The sequence below is a fragment of the Tigriopus californicus genome, chromosome 7 (genome assembly GCF_007210705.1).
Source record: "Tigriopus californicus strain San Diego chromosome 7, Tcal_SD_v2.1, whole genome shotgun sequence".
Taxonomy (NCBI): domain Eukaryota; kingdom Metazoa; phylum Arthropoda; class Copepoda; order Harpacticoida; family Harpacticidae; genus Tigriopus; species Tigriopus californicus.
The window spans coordinates 11,433,657-11,453,902 of NC_081446.1; the positions used below are offsets into that span (position 1 = coordinate 11,433,657).

Below are 20,246 nucleotides of genomic sequence, written 5' to 3' on the forward strand. Positions count from 1 at the left end.
ATTGTTCTTTTCATACCACAAATTGAATGGCTTTTCTCTCTCTCTCTTTCTTTCCGTTTTTTTTTTTCATTAATGACTTTGGGTTTGTTTTGTTAAGTGAATGAGTAATAGCCGTTGTTCCCGTTCGAAACTTGGCTTTTGTAAACAATTTGACACTCTACAAAATTCCACTTTTCAAACATGACTTCCTCTTTTCGTTTTTTGAACCTCGTTCTCTCCAATCTCGCTTACCATTGTCGAACCCAACCCGTCCAAAGCAAATATTTAGAGATGACAATTAAGAGTTCCTATTTGAGTGCATACATAGCACATATCATTTTGGGTTTCAACTGTCCCCTCCAGCCGTTTCTCTCCACAATGCCAACGCCAACAGGACATTCGTTCCAAGGTGGATTGGCAAACATTCAAATGAAAAACGTCTCCAAAGCGATTCTGCCCTGAAGGACAATCATCCAAATTGGACAAAGAAGGACTCGATGGTCGATGGTGGAGAAATGGTGTGAGTTTTTTTCCTCACTTCCGCTTGTTCCTCCTCGATCCTCGGATGAGTCTCGAGCAAGTGTGTGAGCAATAGATGAGCACCGAGTCCATTCGTTAGCTGAAAGGCACACATGAAACTAGTTCGTTTCTCCCTATTTTATTTTTCTTTTACTTCTCATGTCAAATGTGCCAAGAAAAAGGGGGGGGGGCGGCTTTAAGTACACATAATTTGGACGAGAGAGGAAAACGAACTGAAGTTCCAGTGGGCCAAATTTCACACAAAATTTTCCTCTATTTCTTCAAGTTCTCATTCGAACGACGAGTTTTTGAAGAGCATTCAGAGTGAAGTGTGGATACAAGTGCAAATTTGAGAACCATTCACCTACAGACCTTGGGGGCCAAACCGGCATTCCCTCTTGTTCCCACCTAAAGGCCATTATTGGGTTGTATTACTTTTCTTTTTGATCAATCAAATGACACTCAAATATGTGACAGCGTAATCATGATGAAATGTATGTGTATGAAGGCTCTTTTTGGAGGTTGGCCAATCTTGTCCAATGTAAAAAAAAACAGTCTATTTGCCATGCCAACTAATGTGTGAGTGGTCTCCACCTCGCTGAAATTGAATTCGAACATAGAAATGTCTGTCAATTGGCGAGATTCCTACGCATAATGAGGTTCATAAATATTCCATCAATTTTAACGACCAGTGTGAAGTGTCAAAACCGAGGGAATGTCTTCGGAACGAGGGAATGAAGCCCCCAAGCAAGTTTTTTTCCCATCTCACTCACCAAGCTCATTCCAAAGTGTATATTTTGTTAAAATTCCAAATGAGAAGGGCGAATGGTCCATCCACATGGAAAGACTTTATAGTACGTCTATACCGTATGTGGGCCAGGGACGGGGGGAATCCCGAATCCGGAATTGACTTGAAAACGCTCGTTCTTGATTTGCCCCGTCTGTCCCGTTGGAAAATGAGATGACGGTCGGTGGTAATGAAATTTCCTTCTTTTCCCCTTTCGACATCTCACTCGAAATAATTGCCTTCACTCTGCTAGTCAGACAGGCTCTTCTGCACTGAGACACGACGATCAAGCAAGCGATAGCCGAGCAGAGCTAGCTAGCTAGCTCACTGGAACGAGGTCCAAAACAACATGGCCAAGAAATAATTAGATCTCCAAGGCATCGTTTAGAATAACAATCATTAGTTCTCCTATGGATGGATGGAGTACGTATCCTGCTCGAAGCTGACCATATTGAGAGACAAGAATGGCCAAACACATTCGGTAATAGGAGTGGTGAAGCTGCTGACCAAGGTAAAGAGAGAAAGAGAGCGAGCGAGAGAAAGAAAGAAAGAAAGAAAGAGAGGGTTCTCTTGAACCCAATCTCAATCAAATCCATTGATTATCCGCTCACGTTTCCTTCCAACTAGCAATTAAGCAGCACCGCCAAGATTTCAGGTCCGTTCTTGTTCCCCCCCTCTCTTCTTCACTTGGAGCAGATTTACTCGTTTCCATTAATCAAAGTTTCAATTTAGGTTTCCGGCTTTGAACCCTCCTGATCCTCCAGTGAGGTAATCTGCCGCATTCATCTTCATTATTTTAGTAGGATAATGTACGCGTGTGTGTTTTTGGCCTCTTGAGGGATAGAGAGAGAAAGATAGAGAGAGAGGTAATAATACGGTACGTGGCATTAGACAACGCTAATTACCGACGCCACAATCTACGTGTACATTGGTTTAGATATAAATGCGATTGAGACTGCGAGTACAACGTACTTTTTCGGTCTATCTTGGGAGCCGCAGTTGGACTCGTGGCATACAAATGGCATATTCGTCATCAGGAGCCGAAAAATGCATGAAGCAATCACGAGGCCAATTTATCTTCAAAGCTAACGCTCGTCTGTCAGTTTGTGATGGAGATTTAATCATTATATTCCCCCAATGGTCCATCCATCCAAGAGCATCTATTGAGAATGGCTAAAACACAAGGACTTCAGGTCGTTGCAACTGGCTTCGTTGTCTCCTTGTTTGACATGAAACGAATTCAAATAGTAGATAATGGACTTCTTTTTGAGCTCTGGACGCCATTCTACGTTCGTGGGCTAATGTTTTCGTGAAAGTGACATTTTGCTTGGGAAGAATTTTTTATGGCTTTACACACCACATTAAATCATGACCGTCATTCGAGAGACGCTAAATGTCTTGGAATAGATAGACTCGGCTCGTTGGGGAGAGAAAAAAACAAGATATTCATATTTATAGTCTCCTTTTTTTGGCTTCGAGCCCTGCTGGTTATGAGGATGCTGCCAAAAGCGCCTAAATATCAATTTAAACTCCGCTTCATCATTCAACGCTGACATTTTGCCCACGGAATGAACTCGAGTGTTCAGCACAAATCTGTATGGAATGATTCAAAAATTACTCTTGGTGAAGACAGAAGAGAGAACAGAGAGAGAGAGAGAAAAGGAAAGAAAGGAGGGGGAGTTACTTGAGAGACAAAGAACTCATGACCATCTATCCCATTGGGAATCAATGTCTTCTTGGTGTAAGAACTAAGAACTAAGAAGTACGGGAGAGAGTCTCTGACTGAATGTACGTGTGCTCTGTTCAATCCAAGAGATGAAAGTGCCGACAAATTCAATGGAATCAATGCATCTTTGATTTTCATCCCTCGCACTCGGCTCAGAGGGTTCGTTCTTCGTCAGTGTCAGTTCAAGAAACAGATCTTGTTGACAACAGACAATCAGCCCATTGTGTATAATTCATCCACACACACGAGAGATCTCATTTCATCATATCATCATGCGAAATGCATTTCGAAAGAACACGCATGAGAAGAGCAGGAAGATGATGATGATGATGACGATTGTGATTGTGATGCCCTGTAATCAAATGGTGTGAAGTCTCCCTCACTTACAGGGCTCCCCATCCACATCCACGCCAATCGCCAGACCTGCCTACACTACATACAGTACAACCTCACTGCAAACTTCAGTTCATTTCCAAATTGAGGGGTGTTTGCGACTAATTGCGCCCGACATTGGGATTTGTTCAAGCACAGAGCGCAACAATTCGGCTCTTCTTTTTTGTACGGGTACACGTCGTACCTAGCGAGTACGTAGTAGGCAGTCAGAGTGCAACGTGTCATCATTTGAAGCGAATATCGTCACATGACAGCCAAATGAACGCTTTGATCGAGCCGCATTTCTCCCAAAAAAGGGATGACACCACCACCACGCTAATCCCCTACAATTTGTCCAAATGGGAAACAGGTCTCATCTCTTTGCTGGGGTTGGTGTGACAAAATCCAAAAATACGCTCTACGTACGTACGCATGATCCACCAAATAACCGGGTAGCAAGCCGCCAGGAGGCTTGAACACACGGGTTCTTGCTTGGAATTGGGTTATGTCATCAGAGTGACAAATGGCATGTAATTCAAGCCAAGGTCTCTCTTTCCCCTAACCTGATTGAATGGTCAGTTTACTCGATTCTCCATTCCTCCCCTCCTCCCTCTTTCTCGGCTTCAATTTTGTCTCGCATAGGATCGAGAGTGCATGCACTACGTATACTAAGACCGACGCATGCTGAATGGAAGGAGGATGATCGGATGGATGGATGGACGGAACACTTGAACAAGTAGGCCATGGTTGATTGGCTTTGGCATCAGATGACGTTTGGGGATATTTTTCTCCTTTTTCAGGACAGGGTCGCCCCCTCAGACCTTATCTTCCTTTCAGAGGGCTATTCCCTTCCTCTAGGGGTTATAATGGGGTTGTTTGAGCAAGTCTGCTTTTCTTTTCAAGTGTGGCAATCAAAAAATCTTTCAAATCCCTGAAAACCCTCTCAGGTTTATTGGCACCCACCGAAACATTTCAAAGAACATCAGCGACGAGCACTAAAAAGGATGTAAACGATTTCAAAGTGCAAGAGACAGAGTTTTCGTTTCCTTTGGGTCGTTTCTTTTTCTTCACGGAACGAGAAAAGGTGGGAATGGAAAAATGCCGCTCTAATTTGCAAAGGAATGGGTCTTCGGCGAAAAAGCAGAAGAAGGAGGAGGAGGAGGAGGAGGAAGAGGAGAATTGCATTTCTTTTGAGGTGTGTGCCTTGGGTGAAACGACGACGCCGAGTTTCTTTTGCTTTTGGAAGGAATTTGCTCTGAAATTGCCGTCTTAATTGGCCCTTAAATGCACTGTTTCCGATAGGTTTATGGCACCTTCCCCCTGCCACCGCCACCATCACCGACCTTAATCAATTCAAATTTTGAGGCTGATTCATAATGGCGTGAAGAGAAAATGTTGTCGTCGTTAACGTTTCAGTGTGACCATAAAAGGGCCGTAATTGCCGTTTTAATAGCCATATTTATGACTGGTGACATTATATAGTGTGCACTTTGCCTCTTCCAAGTTGGCCAAATAACTCGGACGCAACTACTTGAAACGGGAAAGCAATTTCGAGAAAACTGCAAACTAATCTTGACAAGTTTTAAGTGAATTCCATCCCAACATCATTGGCCAGAGAATAGGGAAGAAACGGAGACATCGCGACGGAGGCTGTTGCTCTAGCTAATGCATTTTCTATTCGCTATAATTTCATTACATGACTGGGCAAATACGAAACCAGGATGGATGAAAGCGAGCTTTCAACTTCCAACCAGTCCCCATGTCAACAAGACCTCTCCAAAGCTGATCTCAAAGGGTCTGAAGTAATTACTGGAAGCATGGCTTGGTCTGTGTCTCATATTGCTTGCTTGGTTGGTTGGTTCAAAAGTAGAGGGAAAAAAATATGAAGAAATCATAATGAAGATGTAATGACGATGGCAATCCTGGAAACTGGGAAAAAGTCGAGTCGTAATTGAGATCGATCAGGCTAAGTAAAATGTCATCGCTTCATTTCCCCGAATTCAATTACACTTTAATTAAAGCTCTGTGAGTGAGAGCGAACGGAAGGCACAAGGGGGAGAGGAGGAGGAGGAAGAGGAGGAGGAGGGGGCAGAAGGAAGAGATAGAAAGAGGAGTTCTTCTTCGTCTTCCATTTCTGGCAACCTTTCAAAGGGAAGGAGAAATGAAATGAAAGGTCATAAGGAGTCATCAACTTCACTCACTTCTCACATGTACCTCGTCCTCTCTCCCTCCCTTCTTTCCTTCTCCACGCCCCCTCTCTCTTTGGCTCTTCAAATGCTCAAATGACTTAATTACGGACTATTCACCAATCTTGCCAATTTAAAAGCGGACTCAGACGACGGGCTTGACTTTCGACCACACAATCAACCAACCACCAAATGGCAACCATACTCGAGCTTCAACGGGAATATCTTGAGGTAGGACAGAAGGTGGTAGAAGCTCTTTCTTGCCGTAAACGAACCAACTCGCTGAAGTTTGTTCATAGAAATGAAATAATCGAGGCATATGTGGATTCTAAATGCCAAATCCATCAGTTGCCGTGGGTCTTGGGACAATTTGTCCGCCTTCTGCTGCGCTCATCTATGAAGATTTCCTGATGATGACGTGCATTTCAAATGGTATGTTGTGTAGCTGTTGCCAGCCCAAGTGAGCGGTGGTGCCATAGGATAATAGCGGTGCTGGATAGGCCATGATTGTCAATGCCAAAAGAACAACCTATGAGTTGGCACCATTTTCGCCTCCTCCGGTTGATCTTCTTCATGTGAATGCGTACTCACGCACCTCTTTGCTATCAAAGGCTACTATCTACAACACGCATGCACGCATGCTCGCACACTCGCTCACATTTACGTACTAGTAGGTATATTCGTGGGATAGCCTCATAGCCTCATAGGGCATGCATTGGGACGAATCCTGGAGACTGGCGAGAGACACACGGAATAAGTGATCGAAATCAACCATTGAAAAGCAGAGCCATACAAAATTATCATTCTTTTCACTTGTGCAGGAGGGCGTCGCTCTTTGGCTGCTGGCTCTTTTTTTCCTCCCTTTCTCTGATCCGTGCCCCATGTCCATGGAATCCCTCTGAATGGTCTATTCAAATTGGAGATTGAAGTGGGATTGACGGCATTGAATGCCCGAGATTACTCGACATGATAGAGGAGGACTTCACCGTCCATCCAAAGCGAGTTTCAGCTATGCTCCATAATCGTGGTTAAAGAGCGAGCGAATTGCCAGTGAGTGAGAGAGAGAGAGAGAGCATGAAAGCACGGGAAAGAAATGAATTGTCAAGCTCGCATTCAAATCTTAATCAAGATCTGCCTTTTCAACAGATGGAAAAATTCTCGTCCATTCAGTTCATTTTTTTTTCGTGTTCAATCCACCTTTTGGGGTTCCCCCCGAAGTCATATGAATACGATTATCATAACCACTAAGTAGGCTCTCGTGAGGAGGGCACACCGGGCTAATGATCCTAAACTACCTTAAAATAAAGATAATCTATAGGATTCAGTTCAAACATGAATTAGGTCTCGCTAGTTCTTTGTTTGCTACCAAGGGAACGAGCAGTCGTGCAAACCAACTTCAAGTTTACCCATTTCAAGACGGAATGGCAATATCGCTCGTAAAGCCTGCTTTGCAACACCATTCGAAGGCAATAAACGCTCGACGAAAGTTTGTCTCACCCAGCACATTTCCACCAATACAATGGCGGAAAGTCTGCATTTTTATCAGCGAGATGTTTTTAGGCAACCAGCACATTCAACGGCTGCCAAAAAACTGAAGACAACTTGAGAACACTTCATCTCGCGCGTCTTCTGGAAGACCCAATCAAGTGCTTGCTGGTGGCTTCCCACTGTTCTTGAATAGCGCCAAATGGATGGAAAACCTGGAATACACCAGAGTTCTTGGGCCCTTTATGACCAATCCTACCAATCGCGCCATCTGCAAGCAGTTCTGGTCTGTATTTCCCCCCCTTGAGTAACTGAGTCTAATTGCCACTGAAATGAGTGTAATTAAATGCAATACGACAAGGCTCCCCTTGGATCTCCCTCATGGATGGATGTGTGCAGAAGTGCCGAATTAAGCCCCATAATAATAGTAAATGAGGAACGGGATTATGCTTGAACAAATGTCCACAAATGTCCAAAGCCAGCTTGTGAGCTCGAGAGATCGAGAGCTGGCGAGCGAAAGGAAACCAGATCCGGACGGACACAAAGCGTTTTGTGACACCCTGTCCCCTGAAACAATGTTTCTGCTCCTCTTGTTGTAAAGCAGCCTTTGTTCATTGTTGTTTTGTTCAAGTCCTCGTCATCGTGGACCGAGTCCAGTACGTCGCAGTATTACTATATGTACGTAAGTACTACTCAAGTGTACTGGTTGGAGGATAGCAGTAGTGCTAGTACTCGTAGATCGAGATGATCCGAGGAAAGAGAATAAAGCGAGAAGGCAGACTCCCTCTAGTGACATCATTAGGGCTTGCTGTGAATAAAGAGGTCTCTTTTGTCCCAAGAGCTTTTCATGTGCTGATGAACTACGATCGAACAGTGAAAGGAAGAACACTGCTCAAAAAAAATCTGCCTGCGTCTGAAAAGGCTTGTCTCCAATTCCCGGGGCGTTCCAGGGCTTAATGGACGAAAATTGCCAATGTGTCAAGCAAGGTGCCTATGCTACGTACGTACATACTGTTCAAAGGTAGTAAAACGAGCGAAGAACCAGAGGTGAAAAGGAGGATTTGGCTCGGTTGTTCTCGCAGTGAGGTCCACTCTCTCAAAGCACCTTCAACACAATAGGTCTTTTAGCACAATATCCAAAATCAGGATGATGATGGTGATGATGATGATGATGATGATGAAGAGTGGAGGAGAGGTGTAGGGGAAAAAAATCTTTTGTTTTCACGCCTGCGGATGATTTGGAGTATATGAGACTTGAAAACACCTTTGTGGTTCCGAACAAGGGGGGGATAACCATGCTGAATGCATGGATAGATGAAATAAGTATTAATTAGGGAAATCTTGGTTCATTATCATACAAACCAGGATCTGCAGAGGAGACACACAGGAAGTTCATTCCACATGTTTGTTTCCACGCCACCCTTGGTTCTTTTCACTATTTCGAGTTGGCTGTATCAGATTTTGTAATTCGATTTTCTTTGTTGTTAAAGCATCATCTTCCACTACTACTATTGCTATTCAGAAACATCCCAACATGTTGTGCATGGGTACAATCTGAGGGACCGAATCCCCCAAGAACAACAACAACAACAACAACTATGCTACATACATACACCTACTTCCACCTTTATCGAGAAACGAAGGGGGATTGAACAATGCAATAGAAATCGTTGTTTTTGTCATTTTCCATTATTTTCTGTTCCAAAAGAAGAATTAGATAAACGAGACAAAAAGCGAGAATGAAAGGATGATGATGGAAAGGGCCTTTAGATATTTCCACGTCAGAGGTACAGACTGCTCGATGTTCGTGGGCCTGTCCTTCCCTACACATGATATCCGTTGTACACTCAAGGTTGGTTGGTTGGATGAATGAACAAACGAATGGTCGTTTCTTTCCATCCATTAACGATTTAGTGGAGTAACAATTCTCCAGAGAACGCCTTCCCTTCAATTCAGAGAGCCAAGTTGCGCTCAAAGCTAGTGCCAAAAGTACAATTGCCTCTCGTGCTTCATTTTCAGCGGTTTCTGTGTGTTGGTCGAGGTAAAGAGCGTCTGAGATATGGGATTGCGGTCTGGGCTCTTTTTGCACAATTTGGGGAGAAAACCCCGCAAATGCGACAGTGGTCTGGAGTCATTTCAGCTCGACTCGACGGAGTATTACGTTCACAAAAATCAAATATGGCAGTCTGCACATTAAATCTCGTGCATGTGGCGAGTGACGCGCGGGGGAAATTGTTTTGCCCACATTTTCCCCCTCTACGTTATGTAGGTCTTGGTCTCCTTTTTTTCTGCAGTCGCCTCGCCTTGTGGAGGAACATTGATCGCCTTAGAGATTGTAAAATATCATTTTTCGATTTCTCATTTCCTCTGCCGTGGAATATTCTCCTTCACCCCATGTCAAAAAACGGCTTTTGGAAGGAGCCAAAAAAAAGGACCAAAGACGCCCTTTTCACTCGAGCTTTTTTCCCGAGGAAGATAAAGGTTGCTTTGGTGGAAATGCTGCCAATTCCCAATTTGGCCCCAATGACATGAAAATACCAACCCACAGCTCATTAGTCAACATCCGTCGAGTCTTTATCCATTGGATATCAGCTTACCTGCAAGTAATGGATGTGAGATTATAATAAATTGTACTATATCTAGAACATGTGTCGCCGTTGTCGTCGTTTTAGTCGTCTATGTGAATTATACAGTTGCGAAGGGAGGTCACACGAGAAATGAATCCTCCCAATCTTGATCTGACTAGCGGATGAATATTCAAGGCTTAAAAGACATTTTCGGAGAATCTTGTGGGCGGAGAAGCGTCGTTTTTTTGGACGCCCTTCATCATTAGATCCATTGTTCACCTCCCCGCCCCATTCAGTCAAGTCATTCAGTCAGTCACGCCCATCATCAAAGCTCGTTTGACTCTTCGGAAAAAAGAAGATTTCTACCCAATTTCCATCCAATGGAAGGAGCAATCGGGCACCAAAAACACGAAACCGGCGGTCTCGACAAAGAAGTGTCTCGTTAACAGACTTTCTAGGTGACACGAGGTTGCAAATATTTGATGGAGTTAGCTAGATCCCTGTTGCAAAATATGACTCAAGAGCAAATGAGATATTGTCATTCTGCTAATTACAACGTTGGAACTGTCACTCAAGTCAAAAAGTGTGTCAACAAAGGTGGTTTGTTATCTCAAGCATCTCTCCTCAATACAGCATTTGGGTAGAATTTGGAGCTCTAATATTCAATATATTTTCTCATCGGCAAATTTCGATTTCATCTCTGTTCCTAGTGGCTTGACTTTCTCATCGGCAAATGAGGAAGAGTGCTGATCTTGTCTGTTGTCCCCGATCCGTTCTTTTTGGATGGAGGGAAATTGAATAATAATGACAATGTTTATCCTTCTTGTGAGTGTTCATCACGGGCCAAGCAGTCCTCCTATTATTTTGCCTTGAGTCTATTACGTGCGAGACTCGTCGTTGTGTGAGCACTATTGCCCAAAGAAAAACATGTTTTCACTACAAAAGAAAATACAAGAATCCTCAACGTTGCTCATGTATTCCTAAAAAACGGAAGGCTTTCATATTGAATCTACACCTCCAACTCGCACAACAAGAGTTCCTAGACAAAGAAACCAAATATGAGATATGAATAGGTTGCTTGCTTGCTTTGTCTTTTGGCACTGAAAATATACCTCAAGAGGAGGGAGGGAGGAGGGAGGAATTCATGAGTAAATCCAGTGACCAATTCACACCTTACAGGGTTTTAGCGCCACAATCACGATGGAATACTCTCGTACACAAGTCCAGAAAATGAAGACAATCCCATAAAAAGGCGGGAGCACCTTGGGCTAATAAACAGTGTAAGTGTGAAAAACATTGAGTAGTACCCAAGGGGGCCTTGCTCGCTTGCTCGCTCGCTCACGCGATTGAACTCGGCGACGAGAATGCCACCTTGACACGACAGGTGAGTAACCAGTCTTCAATTTAAACCTCCATTCGAAAATTCTAACCTTGGCTTGAAATTCCTTGTAATCCAGAAGATCGAGGGGAGCTGAGAATGGTTCTCACCAAAGTCGTCATTTGGATTATTTTCTAGGACTTCCATAGAGTAAATGGACCCAAATTACAGCCAAATTATCGTCATCTTCAAACTTGGACAGGGGCAAGTCAACTTTGGTCCAATCATCATCAACATCAGCACCATTCCATTGCACACCACGGAGACGATCATAAATCATCATCACTCCTACTAAGTACGCCGGCGCTCGATTAATATCATTGGCCGGATATTTCATGTGGACTTTCAGCATTTCTTGTTGCAGATAAATATGTTCCACATGTCAAATAAAGAACAACAAAAGCTGAGGATTTGGACGTTCAGATGTTCTTTATTTAAGTACTATTATGAGAGAGGATTCAAAGAGTCAAGCCACTTATGGAAATGTCAATTGACAATGGCTGAATTTGAGCAGGAAATCAACGTCGTCATCATCACCATCATCATCATCGTCGTCTTCGTCGTCGTCGTGATCCATTTGGTGGTTCTCGTTCTTCAAATTAGCCACGATTTCACCCGGCTCCAGTTTCTTGTGTGGTTCATTGTTCCTAGTTAACACCATCAACCATCACACTCTCAGGGTGTGGGTAAGGATGACTGGGCAAACTTGGAAATTTCCGCCCGGAGAGCTCTCTACAATGTCGTAGGCACGTCTAGAAAAGGCTTCTTTGTGTGAGCAGCGAACACAATGGGAATAAAATACTGACTTTTTGTTCAAGAGCTCCGACCAAAATGGAACGACGTTCGGGTCATCTTCATTCCTGCCATTGTTCCCTAGACAACTATAACGCGTACTTGGGATGATAGACTCTAGGAGAGAGCAGAGCCACAATGCGACTCTTTTTTTCTGTTCCCGACGTTTTCGAGATGGGGATTGTCCACCCGTAAAACTCAGGGAGACTTGGAATGCATCACGTAATTAAGATGGACAGGAGATATTTTTGAGTTGCCCAGATATGTTGGTGACAAATTGGGGGCTTCAGCTAAATTTATGTCCATCCACACTTGCAGCTCACTTATTCAAAAAAGAGCCAGGGTGTGCGGTGAATGATCGAGCATTAACAGCACTTTCAGAATTCAGTCGGGACTAGTCGGAAGCAACCCAAGCAGCGAAGACGTTGTAGGAGCGCAATACTAATGAAAAGCTCCATAAAACCCATGAAAGGCTTAAGTTAAGCCTCGAGGAGATCTGGATATGGCATTGGAAACGAGGGAAGGAACCATGGTACATAGCAATCATCCACTCGATCGTCATTCCCCCTCTTTCTCTCTCCAGTGGCCCCAATGGCCCCGATGGCTTGCTTGGTCCCTTCCTTCTATGGAATGAAGGAAGATCTGAACAGATCTCCCTAATGAAGCTGAGGAATGCCAGACTTGTCCAAAATGTCCAATCTTCCTCGTCTTTTGGTCTACACAAGCACACACATAGCAGTTCATCATGATCTAGTTGGGTCTCTCTCTAGTCCGCCCGTTCACTCGTTTCCTCGCTTCAGCCTCTAAGCCTTCAAGAGCTTCTGGCTGGCCCAAGATGTCGTTGAGTTGTTCGTGTTTTTTGATTACCGTCAAAAGTTGACAATATCTACCAAGCACAGGATAATAATCCCACACGACAATCTGGTCCAGTTCAGCAAGTTCAACTCTGGCGGTTTTCTTCTGCTTGGAAAGATAAAACACGGACGAGTTAGTGAGTGTACTGGAGGACAATCTGTAATCATGATGTCGTTTCTGTACAAGCAGCAGCAACTAGCTGCTACGAGTAGCTATGATGAGTCTTTTCATCCCCCTGATTTTGCCATCGTTCCAGGCGTTTGCTTCCCTCATGTTCATTTTTGTGAGGAGCAATTCGTCTCACTCCAAGGGAAAGAGAGAGAGAAAAAAGGTCCACAGTAATTGGGGACCTCTTTCAATTACTGACATTTTCTTGATTGTGTGGCTCTTTTCCGTCTCGATGGTGCGTGTGGCTCGTACTTTGTACAAAGCTTGTTACACACACAGTTCTATGTGAGTGAATGTGTAGATCTATCTCGTTCCCTGAGAGCATCTCTGAATCAAGTCAAAAGGACGACATTGTACAGATGAAGCCAGCCAATGCTCAGGAAAAGAGCTTCTCTTTTTTTGCACGCCTAGATTCCCAGTTTCACGGCGTGGAAGCTTGCAATTTTTGTAATGGGAGAAAAATTACCCGAATCACTCTTGAGACAAATTGAAGGGGTGGGGGGCAGTAAGTGAGCGAGTGAACGAACGAGCAAGGGCCATTGAAAGAGGGCATAGCTAGGGGATCTGAGATTCCTGTGAAGCGAGGAATTAACTAATGTGACTGTTCAGGTTGCATTAGATGGATGGACTTAAGCCTGTTTTTTCCCTCATATAACCTCCCCATATGAAAGCACCTCTCACCATGTGTTGTTCGATTCTGTTGTACAATCTGGGTACATTATGGAGGCAGTTAAGTCAAATGGGGGGGAGGGGGGATATTTAGTCGGCTCCAAATTATACACAGTAGTATGTGTGGATGCGTGTGTGTGTGTGCCTTCATCTACCCTCATCTAAAATACGACGAACGGTCTTATGATGGGACTAATCCCTTGTTAATAAAGACGAAACACGCTTGTAAATGGGATTATCGGGACGCCCTAATCTCGGGTTTCCTTACTTGCTTTACTTGATTCCTTTTCTTCTCGGGAGGACTCTGCTGGAACACTCGTTGGTTTGAAACGCTATCAATGCAGTTAGTCAACCTTCAACATGCTTCATTTCCGGCCAATACATCGACCAAAAGCCAATGAGAAAAAGAAGGAAAAGAAAGGAAGAAAGAAAGAAGGAAAGGGCACTCTTTGAAAAGAATCCCTTACCTCTTGCAGTGTAATAGTGCTGTAGACAAGTCGTATCTAATACCCACCAAAGTGTAAGAAGTCAAAAAAGGAAGGAGCGAATGAGAGAATGGAAGAAAGAAAGAACGCAAGAGTGAAGACGAGAAAAAGAAAGAGAGCGAGAGAAGGGCCTGCTTTGCTTGACATCATCCAACGCCAACCACAAGTTCAGCAGAGTTTCTGTCTGAATAGAGACATGATTGAGATCAATGGAAGAGGATGGTCGACAACCTGAGGAAATTCTAATTCTATCTTTTCTTTCAATCAAACATAATGAACGAGTTGTCGGGTCGCCAAACACAAATGAGCTTGATTGATGTCTCCCTCCCAATCCTTACTGATCTTCTCTCCAAAGTGCCACGCAGTTCCTCGTTTCTCGGTTTCTCTCACCACAAACAAGTGCTTCATTTTCATCAAAAGGCCGAATGAGGAACCAACCAAAAGAAAAAGGAAGGGGGGGGGGGCGAGTTGGACTAGTTCTTTCATAGCGTGTTAATGCCGCCGTGTCCCATTGGATCCTTTTGATCTGACCTCATACATAGGTACTGTTCATACACTCCATACATACACTCACTCACTCACTCTTTCATCCCCATTTGGCAGCGATATGCGGTGGAATTTATTAGGACCGATCCGAGAACGGCTGACATGTCTTTGAACTTTGCGGCACAAAGAGTGCACGTACACGCTCATATCTAGGGATCAGGTGCATCATCTATGGACTTTGCCAATCTCCATATTTCAACCGGCCATCAACAATGGAACTCTCTTCGATCCCCACTGCGTCGTCATCGAAAATACGAAGGGAAAAGAGACCGAGGCCAAAGAACACGAATGAAGAAGAATGATAAAGACGACGAAGACGAGGACGAGGAGGAGGACGACCAAGACAACAACAACGAAAGGAACGGTGAAGACAACAAGAACGATCGAACTGTGTCGTCATCTATCCCGTGGAGGTGGAGGAGGAGGAGGAGGGCTTTTAGGTTCTGTTCATGGAGCAAGATATTCAGAAAAGAGTTTTACCCTTTTATTCAATGCGTCGACGACGACGTCGTTGTCGACTGTGGACGACTCTAAGGACGTACGTGAGAAGGGCTCAATGGCAAAGAAACGAATGGATCCGTCCAAAATCTTTTATCATGAAAATTGTATTCTTCCGTCTTTCATACGAGGTTCGTTCGTTCGTTCGTTCGTTCGTTCGTTCCTTCATTCTAAGGTTGCCTTGTCCTCATTCACAAAGGAAGCCTCATTTGCCCCATTGTGAGTTCCCCCATATTGCTTTTGATGATTTGAATTGAATTCGTTGCACGGGTCCGTCTGCTCCTATGCTCCTATGCTGCTATGCTCGTCTTCGCATTCTTGGTAACTTACTCACACACGCATTCATACGTACCGAACACATATTCTATGTACATCATTGAATATCCAGATCCACTTTGGCTTCGGGATCCATTTCAATACGAAGCAATCAAACAGACACGCAAGTACGACGTCCAAATAACTCTCTTTCAACAAGGCTTTTGCCACCGCAAGGAGTGAAGACCGAAAAAGTTACAGATTACGTTCTTGTAATCATGTTCCTGAAAGAACTTTTCCCCAGAATGCATGATCCAGACTCACAAAAAGTGTATCTGATATTGTGCCACAAAAGTTTTCCAACTAATCACAGTTGGTAAAGGAAGTGGCGAAGACCGAGAGGAGAGATACACTTCTCGTGATCCATCCAAGAGCTAGCTCCTCGCTCCCTTGAAAAGATCTCCCATTTCTCCATTCATGGTGCAGAAACGCCGTTCAACTCAGACAGAGAACATCACCAAGACCATAAGAGGATCGGGATGCTAGTACACATCTTTAATAGCCCTAATAGGAATGTGAGATGCGAGCGAGTCTGAATGGCAACCAGAAGCCACGTATCCTTCTGCTCTGTCGACACCGGTATCTGGGTATCTGGGTATCTGCCTAGCGCCTATCTAGTAGTATGAATGCCGATGGCAGGGTTGTCCGAGATGCGAGCGAATCCGAGGAATGGAGTATAGTACATGCCATGGAATGAAGTTTTCCGAATAAGGGGAAATGGAGGAAAAAGGCCACCCTCAGTCAAAGCGAGTCTCTCTTTCCTCCTCCCGCATTTCTTTCACTCAAGTACGTAGGTACATACACATCTAGGCGTTAACTCGCCGCCCACCATTCGGATTCATCCTTTCCTTCGCTTTGGGAAACGGGAGAGGCTGGTTGTTTGTTCACTGGTGGTAGTAGTGATGTTGGTATCCCGCTAACGAATGATTCGGTCGTTCGTTCTTTCGCTCCTTCGTATGGATGTATGTGCGTATATAAAACTATGAGAGTGCAGTGAAGAACAATCTCGTCGTACCACGTTTTTCCTGGGCTAAAATAGAGACGGGAGGGCGGAATGGAGGGATACTGGTATTCGCTATGTGAGGTTCGAGGAGGCTTTTCGATTCGAGAGGCGAGAAGCGAGAATTTGGAAGACCGACCTAGGAAATGGACGCGATGAAAAAAGTTTACTCGTCTTCTCCTTCCAACTTTTCTCCGATTTTCTCGGGTTTGAAAAACCATGCGGGACTTGCCCCGAGCTCGATTAGTACAGGGGTATACAATGAGTGAACAACGACTACGTGGAGAGAGAAGAACACGACGACGACGACGACGACACGAACGGCCTCTATCAAAAAAAGTTTCTCGGTTCATTCTCCATTTTTTAGCAGCCCCCGTTGCACAAGTATAGGGATTTGCCCTAGCTTTGTGCACCTCGTACGAGTTCCGCTCTTAAGAAGCCTTCCCCCGAGATGAGAACCAGGGTGGAGTGAATGCAGGGAGACAACATTCAGCACCATCCATACCTCGAGATCCGAATGCGGTCTCTCTCTCTCCCAATCCTCAATGCACGATTTATGGCATTTACGCCTTAAATGACCCATGACAGGCTCTACGCGACCTTCACTTTTGGAGCAAAAGCTCAGCGAGATGTGCCGGTTCTACGCGGGCAAGAAGAAATTAGAAGTCTGTTTGCCCTGAACGTCGATGGTCACTAGTGACTAGTCAGTCTACGTACTCATACTACGTAGGGATAATGGGACTTCGACGAGACTGCCCATTTGTTGCTCTCCAGTTGATCAAGATTGAGCTATAATCATATGTTTTCTTACCTGTTGAGGACGAGAAGAACACGCCTTGACGAGGTTTTAAATAGGGGTGTTGCATGCTTGCATACGATCGTTTCACAGCCTGATGTTGCAGCAACATTTTCGAAGACATGCGTTCCTGCTGTTGATGCTTTAGCATGGAGTTGATTTGGCTCTGTTGTTGACTAGCATTGCTAGGGAGAGCCATGTTACACTGACAATTCTTGAGGCTACACACTCTGGACGAGTCTCCCGGCCTCATGGGCACACCCCCCACTCCACCGGCTCCGTGACTGCGACTGGTTGGGATCTGAACTGGAGGTAGGATAACATTGGATTTCAATTGACGAGAAATGCTCACACCTCCCAACAGACGAGGATTCTGTTGATGAGGACGCGATGATGAAGATGCTGATGGGGGAGGCGGAGGTGGAAGCAGTTGGTGACGAGACTGGGAGGACTGAGGGGCTCTGGAGGGGACGACACTCTTCATAGAAGACACTAGTTTCTGACTGTAAGCTGGATGAATCATAAGGATGGGATCACTGTTCTTAGGGATCTTTGGAGCATTGGGTAAGTCATATTCAATGCTGCAATCCACGAACAAGGGTTTGGAATAGTCCTTGCCCGCAGGTACGGATTTGGGAACACCCGAAACGGTGCATCGCCGCAACTGCTGTTGTTGCTGTTGCCGTTGCCGCTCTTGTTGTTGTTGTTGTTGCTGCTGCTGTTGATGTTGTTGCTGCTGCAAATGGCGATGTTGTTGTTGTCGATGCTGCTGCTGCTGTTGCTGCAGATGTTGCTGCTGCCGCTGGTGTTGAAGTTGTTGATGCATGTGGTATTGTTTCATGACAAATGCGTCGTGATGTGAAACTTGGGGCCCCGGAGCAAATGATGCCAGCCAATTATTACCCCGCAGGTCTCTGTTGAGCCCCATGATTGCACTGGGCCATTGCCGGCCTTCCCTCACAGCTTGTGGAACCGGTCCCATAAACATGGAACCCGATGCCATTGCGGGATTGAACATCACACCCCCATCAACACTGCTAACATTATTACTACTATTACAACGATGACTGGGCTTCCCCGATCCGGGGAGCGGGACACTACAACCCGAAGGTTGTTCTGCGGAGCTGGAGAAACTTCCCACTCTTAGATCATCACAAGTGCCACTTCGAGCAGACCTCGAAGGGTCAAAATAGAATCCAGTCCCGTAATTGCTGAAAGGGGCCTGTGCGGAACTGGAAACCCCAGGCGGGTTCATGGGACCCATCATGGGCCTTTGGAAAGGTCCACCCATTGCTGGCGTGGGCTGTATCACAGAAAGCATGTCGTGTCTTGAACGGCTCACTGCTCGGTTTCTTTCGGTCTCTGGACGTATTCTTGCTCTGTCAGAGGTCTGACTCAAACTGAGCTGTTCAATGTTCATCCTTTTTTTGCGCCCCCCATCTCAAGCCGCGCTTCCTTCCAAGGGTCGGGATCTGCTTTTGCTCACCTACGTAGACACAGACTGCTCTGCTCTGTTGTTCTGCTCAGCTGTGCTCGCTCGCTCGCTCGTTCCCTCCAATCCACCAACCAAGCGAGGCAGGCGGCTTGTGCTAGTGTGCCAGTCTGCCAGTCTGGATGTCAACTAGTTCGGAGGCATGGAACATGCGTTTGAGTCAGCTGAGTTTTCTGCCTACATACATGTTCACTTGTCTCACATACACATGCAAGTACCAGCACGGCTGAAATCAGATCTCGAGAATTGCACTCCCCTTTTCTCTGGCAGGATAATAATGAACTTGCGCTAGGAAAGAGAAACAGATAGACACAGACAGACAGTGGGTCCCCACTCTCATTGCTCTTGTGTCCGTGCACTTGACACTACGTACGACATGCATGACATTCAAAACGAGATGTGTTCGGATTTATTGGGGGACGACAAAGAGGAAAAAACACAGTCTGAATTACGACCTGTCCTCTAAAAGACTAAAACTCGAGGAGATGCACACTAATAAAACAACTCGTTCGATTCACCCAAGACGTCATACCCACACAATTGAGATGATCAAGCGGGAACACCTTGTTTCAAATGATAAACTAGATACATTTCTGTCATGTTTGCCGAGCCTTTAAAAGGGTCGATTGATGGTAGAGCGTGACTGCGTTGACTTCATTCGAATACTGCAATCCGTTGCATCGTCGGCTCGATTGGATGGACGAATGGATGGATGGACAGTTGGTTGGTTGGTCTGACGATTGCCACCTTTGCCCATGTTTCAGAAATGGCTGGTCGAGCCTTCAGGCATACTTGAATAATTTACGAATAATACCACCGCGGTGAGGGAGACGAACGGAGGCATGATGCATGCAACAACATGCATGATTATGCATTTTCCATTCTCCACAGCCCTCTTCTTCCTCCTGCAGGTACGACACTCACTCACAAGTACGTAGTACATACCGTACGTAGCCTTCCGAGGCTGGAAAACCAAGCATGCATGAATGATTGGATGGCTCGCATCCAGGGCATTTTGAAACTACCTGAATCCTGTCGTGAAGTTGAGTTTTCCAAGTGGTTGTAGTCCCCCTTTCTGTGCAATGACTCAGACTTAAAGAGCTTTATGGATGCCATAAAGTGGGTGTTGCGTCTCGGAGGGAAAAAAGTTCAATCTAAATAAACTTTTTCTCACATTTCATGCCCATTGCCCGGGTTTATGGGCTCAATCACATTAACCATGAAGTGTTGCAAACCGACGAGTTCTACCACTTGTACATGTACACACAGTACCCACACTGACTGACTGACTGACTGACTGACTCGGTTGCCTATCCATCCATTCCTGGTAAATGGGAAACCATGCTTGAGTCGGGCAGAACAAATTGAGATCGTCATGGAAAAATCTTGACATTGGGGGCGTTACTTGAACGAGAACAAAAACTCGGCATGGGATGATAACACGGCTTCATCCTCATCTCCAAACATGAGAGTCGAGACAAGGAGGTCAAGTCGTAAAACACCAGCCAAATAATCTGACAATTTGGAACGTTAGTTGTTACTATTCATGGAATTTGTGTTGTCGTCCAGAATCGATTATGCGTGTAGCTTGTGTTGGTTTGAATCTCGGACCAATCTCAGGCTAAGAACCT

General features: G+C 45.0%; 1 protein-coding gene across 1 annotated transcript in view; it reads right to left on the reverse strand.

Annotated features, from left to right (window-relative positions):
- Positions 1-18,563, reverse strand: part of LOC131883069 (uncharacterized) — a 22,067-nt gene extending 3,504 nt beyond the window's left edge. Inside the window, exon 1 of the mRNA XM_059230401.1 lies at positions 17,139-18,563. Within this exon, the coding sequence (XP_059086384.1) occupies positions 17,139-18,543 (1,405 nt within the window). The 5' untranslated portion in view covers positions 18,544-18,563. The remainder of the gene's footprint in view (positions 1-17,138) is intronic.
- Between the last annotated feature and the right edge of the window lie 1,683 nt (positions 18,564-20,246).